General features: G+C 35.6%; 1 protein-coding gene across 1 annotated transcript; it reads left to right on the top strand.

Moving 5' to 3' along the window:
• The first annotated feature begins 3334 nt into the window (after nt 1–3334).
• On the top strand, nt 3335–5013 carry LOC106322744. The gene has a single exon (XM_013760873.1). The coding sequence runs from the start codon at nt 3605–3607 to the stop codon at nt 4511–4513; it is 909 nt and encodes a 302-aa protein (XP_013616327.1). The 5' UTR covers nt 3335–3604; the 3' UTR covers nt 4514–5013.
• The last annotated feature ends 581 nt before the right edge of the window (nt 5014–5594 follow it).

Below are 5594 nucleotides of genomic sequence, written 5' to 3'. Positions count from 1 at the left end.
GAAAAAACAAAACACGAAATTAACATATTCAGATCTTCTCTCTTGCATGTCTAACATCTGGCGCCGACGAAACTCAACACCCACGGCAGACGAAGCTGATGCAAGTAAACCTCTCATCAATCATGCTTAAAATCAATCTACGCTTTTCAATCTCACAAACTAAGAAACAATTTTACCTACATGAATCGGGAAATTAGTGCCCACATTCCCGACATAGAGAAAAAAAAGAATTGAAGTCCTAACAGTTTTTTCAGTATTAGACTAAACCACAGATTCAAGGCCCAGTTATTTTGAAACCCTAACATTTTAAATCCAAATTTATTATCTTTTTCCATGCACTATTTGATTTATATACAAACAACTACCTAAGTAAACACTAACAAGTTCCATCACCTTCAACTTTGAACATATAAGATATAAAAATATCAACATATGACTTCGTCGTTCATTCTTATATCAAACTCATCAACCTATGTAATATCCAAAGTCCCATCAATCACATTATAGACAAAAAAACAATAAAATCCCGTAAACAAAACTATATAATACACCTATAATGTAGTCGACTCCGCGCTTGCGCGAAGACTATACACCTAGTAAAATTTGAATATTATATCATTAAATGGATTTATGTCATTTAAAGAAATGATACTACTATATTGCAACCTGCATGAGACAACAAGCAGAAACAGACCCAAAGGCAAAACCCACTTGTCACGTTCTTGTTCTTATAAAAAAATAATGTTGTTCTTTACCTCATTTAGAGAACTCTTCACACCTCCCAAATTCCAACTTTTTCTTCAAAGTAAATTAAATAAAAGCTCTTTTGTCTATAGTCTCATTAAACTGCATGTATCTCGATATACAAACTCGGTGGGTGTGGTAGCCTAGTAATAATTTAAAGAGAATGGTTTTGCTATGTCCATGTTTTAAACCTCTTAAGGACATAATTGTTTATACTGGAAGTCCTAAATTTAAATTTAAAACACTAATAGATTTACTGAATATCCGGAACTCCTATAATCTCCAAAATACTAAAATGAAAACCTTAATCTCCACAATTGTATCATGCAACTCAGTATTCTAATAGCACGATTAATGGGGGTTTTTAGGATGGAGTTCTTAACGGAATATAAGAAACTGTCTCTTAACTTTTAACTAAAACATTTAAGAACCGGTTCTTAACTTTTTTAGTTAAAAGTTAAGAGGCGATTTCTTATATTCCGCTAAAAACTCCACCATAAGAACCCCCTCATTAACCATGCTCTAACTATGTTTTGGAACCTTCATCCTTGGAAAAAACATTTAACTGCATCAATTGAGTTAACATTGGATGTTCACAATCCGAAATGAGTCAGACTGTTTTTGTGCTCTTTGATGCATGCTTACAATGCCTTTATTTTATAACTATAACTCTTAGTTAGCTTCAAATAGGAAATTGTTTGTTTCCTAATACCGTGGAGTATATAATTATTCTACATATCCACCAATAAAGAGGGCGGTCTATACAATTGACTTCGGATAATTAATTATGCTTTGGCTTGAACGAGTTTCTCCGTACGTTTATTAAATAATTAAAATTACGAATACGTTGCTAGTAACTTGCTACAACTTTCCCTTTCACGAAGAGCCAAATAAATGGATTAGGTGAAGAAAACAGGATAGGGGAGACAAATGTAAAAGGCTCTTTGCTTGGTTCTTGGCCCTACGCTTCCTTTCTCAATCAACAATCTCAAGGACCACTATGTGCCCTACCATAATCATATTCACATTTTTCTTGTTGTCACGCGTCCTCATTTCCTCTATTTTCTTTTGTTCTAGATAATTCTTCTTTCATATCATCCAATTTGTTTGTAGTTTTTGCATCAACAAACTGATGGTTTTATCACAATCCGTCTATCTTTTGGTTTCCTTCATGGACTGAAAATTGAAATCTAACAAATCTAGAGTTTGCTGAATGAATAGTGTTCTAATTAACATCAAAATATTTACTGTGTAGACATGGAAACCATAAAAATTGGATGTATCTCAAAAGTTCATTCTCTTATCATTCATTTGATTTTTTTTTCAATATAATTTCCTGATGTTTCAGAAATTTGAGATTTTTTTCTGGTCAGCTGGAATTTAAAGTAACATATATGCACTATTTATTTTTCTGGTCATGAAGTTGTTGCTTCTACATATATACTTTACATAAAAATTTGTTTCCTTGAAATAAGGATTTTTTAGTTGGTGTTTCTTTTTCAATAAACTTGTATGTCGATGATTATCTTAATTACAATATTCCGGCAAAAAAAAATATTTATTAAAAAAGCATATCAATACCTAATGAACAAATTGTGACTTGTGGATGTCAAATACATGAGAAACCTCCTATTATTGCAGTAGCATAATAAACATATAAGCAGTAATTCAGTAAATGTGAAAGACCAATTGTAATTAATAAATGGACACTGAACATACAATAGTTAATGATATCCATTAGTTTGATTTGTCGAACCTAAGAGCATCTTTATCGCTCTCTTTTGAGCGTCTCTTAGGGAGAGTTCACGTTTTAGGAAAAAACGGTGTGTTATGTATGCAAAATAAGAGACGTGTGTTGTGTGTTTTTTGCATTGTTCGCGGGTTCCACCAACATGTGGCGGTCCGCGATTAGTGCGGTTTTTAATTTTTTTTTTTAATCAGAAAAAAAATTAAAAATTAAAAATCCTTAATGGGATTTAGGAATAAAGATGCTCTAACATATATGCTTGTCGTTCTATGTATTATTTTCACAAACTACATTGCCATGAATGTTACTACTAATTGAACCCTTCATCATTAGTGAAACCAATTACGTGCAAACTATATTGGTAAGACTAAGGGCATGATTATTGGAGGTCCTTGCTTTTGGGTCTTTAATACATATATATTTGTATGTATATATTATATATGCGTATATAATTGCGAGTTAAGGACTTTACGGAAGCCCAACTTTCGGTTTGGGTTTCCGTAAAATCCTTAGTCTGCAATTATATAGGTATATATTATATATACATACAAATATATATGTATTAAGGACCCAAGAGCAAGGATCCCCAATAATCATGCTCTAAGACCTTGCAGCCTAGTACTGTGCATAGATTTTAACAGGGAAAAATGTATGACATCGACAAAAACACTGCATAGGTTTGAAGTTATACCCAAGACTGTTAAAAATAATAATAACAAAAGCGTGTAAAATGTAAATTTAAGAGCGAGAATAAATCCTAGATACTTGTTGTCCGTTGGGATATGCTAACCTTTGCCTAACTCATCCGGCCAGAAGTCGTGATGCTTACTAACCAAGAAGTGGTATATCCTCCGGTTCTACCCTGATCCCACCTTTAACGTGTCTACTTATAGTATGTGCTTGCATTTGATTTTTTTTTTTTATTATTCTCTATCAAAAACTAATATAAATAACGTTGGCTTCTCTTCGAATATTCGCAGCGCAACTCATCTCTCTCTCTCTCTTCAAGTTTTCACGCATTTTTTTTTCTTGAAAGTAGAGTTCTCTTCTTTTATAAAAACTCGTCTCCTCCGAGAGAGATTTTAATACGCACATACATAAGGTTACTAAGAAATGAGTTTCTCGAGAGCAAAACGTGTTACCGATCCACTCCCTGACGAGGCTAGGGCTCGGCTCGTTGGATGCAGCTTTAGCAGCGGCAGCGAACACACCGGCGACGAAGACTACGACGATGATTCCCCTTGTCTTTCCGAACTAGTCCAAGGGTTCTTGGAAGATGAAGTTAACAACACCGTTCATGACGAGTCACGCTGGTGTGATAATGACTCTGATTCAGGCTCATCTTCTGACTCGGAACGTGCCGACCTCCCAGATTATGCCGACGATATTGCGAAAATCTTAAGGAACTCTCTCAGGGAAGATAACTACGGAAGAATGGTCTTGTTTCACGTGGCGAAAGCCATGGAAATGCTGTCGTCTTCACGATCTGATCAAGAACAGCGTGCCGTTTTGCGACGTAAGCTCATGTCTCTTCTTAGAGAGCTCGGACACAATGCGGCGATCTGCAAAACTAAATGGAAATCCTCCGGCGGAGGTCTTACTGCCGGTAACCACGAATTTATCGACGTCGTCTACACACCCGTCGCCACGTCATCTCAGACCGTACGCTACATCGTCGATATAGATTTCAAGTCGCATTTCCAGGTGGCTAGGACAACGGTACACTACGCGCGTGTTCTCCAATCTCTTCCGACAATTTTGGTCGGGCGAGGGGAAGATCTAAAGCGGATCTTACGGCTTGTGTGCGATGCGGCAAGGATATCCCTTAAGAGCTGTGGCCTCACGCTTCCGCCGTGGAGAAAAAATCGCTACATGCAGACGCGGTGGCTTGGTTCATATAAACGCACCGTCAACTTGACGCCGTCTTCTCGGGCCGTTAACACTGTCATGTGTCGTGCCATCGGTTTCGATAACGCCACAAACGCCGTCGGTGGCGGCCGTCTTTTTGTGCGGACTCGATAAAATTAATCGATAAAAGCCACGTGTCATTTAATAAATCGACATTTTCCGAGAGAATGAATAATAATTCATTAGTTTAGAATTTTCTCCTCTAAAAAATGTGTGAGAAAACAAACAAATTAAAGCCAAAAAATCCAGATTATACGAAAAATAAAAAATTTGACGCGGAAAATTGACATTGTGAAGAAAATCACAAATACGAGTAATTATCGGGTGTGACAGGGACGCAGATATGATAATAACTTATGATAGCCGTCGGATCTCGTTCAATAGTCAGATCCAAAGGTAGTAAAGTAAAAAAGACAGATATCATGGACATGGAGATTACATTGGATAATATTATATAACGATGATGTGTTGACGTGGCAGTACACGTAACGTAGTTCTCGTGTACATTGAATGTGGGCGTAAAAAGTCACGTCAAGGTCTAGGCGCATGGGTCTGTCGTGTAGTATCGACCACACGGTAAGAGCCTCAGTAGACAGAACAAAAGTTGGATAATAGTAAAAAAAATAATAGAGCACGTGGAATAAGATAAGGTTTATCTATATTTTAACATATGTTTTTATTCTCTTGTAAAATGCGAATATTCGTTTTTTCTTTTCTTTTCAGACCAGCCATTTTGTTGTCCACAACTGTCCTAACCCTTCTGTCCCGATATTAAGTGCGATTCTATCCACCATGAGCTGAACGAGTCATTTATATAGCTTGGTCGGAATTGATCTCATCTACTCAATGATAATAATTAATGTTTATTGATATAGCTAGACAAATTTTGGAAAGTTGGTAATTTTTTATATTAGTATAGCTAAATCTATTACATGTTGATATAAAGTATAGCTAAACCTATTACATGTTGATATAAATGAGTGTCTCTTGATTTATAGTGAAAAATATGGTGTCAGCGATTAATATTATTTGGATTCGTAAAAGTTAACTTGCAATATTCTTGGGTACACCCCCTAGGGTGAACCTTTAAGTTCACCAACCAATAGAAAATTGTCATTTTAAATCTAGTATCTTTTAATTAAGGAAACCAAATAACTTGCAAATTATATTATTTTTTCAAAATAAAATTTAAAAA

The sequence above is a fragment of the Brassica oleracea genome, chromosome C1 (genome assembly GCF_000695525.1).
Source record: "Brassica oleracea var. oleracea cultivar TO1000 chromosome C1, BOL, whole genome shotgun sequence".
In the NCBI taxonomy this organism is placed as follows: domain Eukaryota; kingdom Viridiplantae; phylum Streptophyta; class Magnoliopsida; order Brassicales; family Brassicaceae; genus Brassica; species Brassica oleracea.
This window is presented reverse-complemented; position numbering and strand designations above follow the sequence as displayed.

Coding starts and splice junctions, on each gene's coding strand:
- LOC106322744 (XM_013760873.1), top strand. CDS start 3,605: ATGAGTTTCTCGAGAGCAAAACGTGTTACCGATCCACTCCCTGACGAG.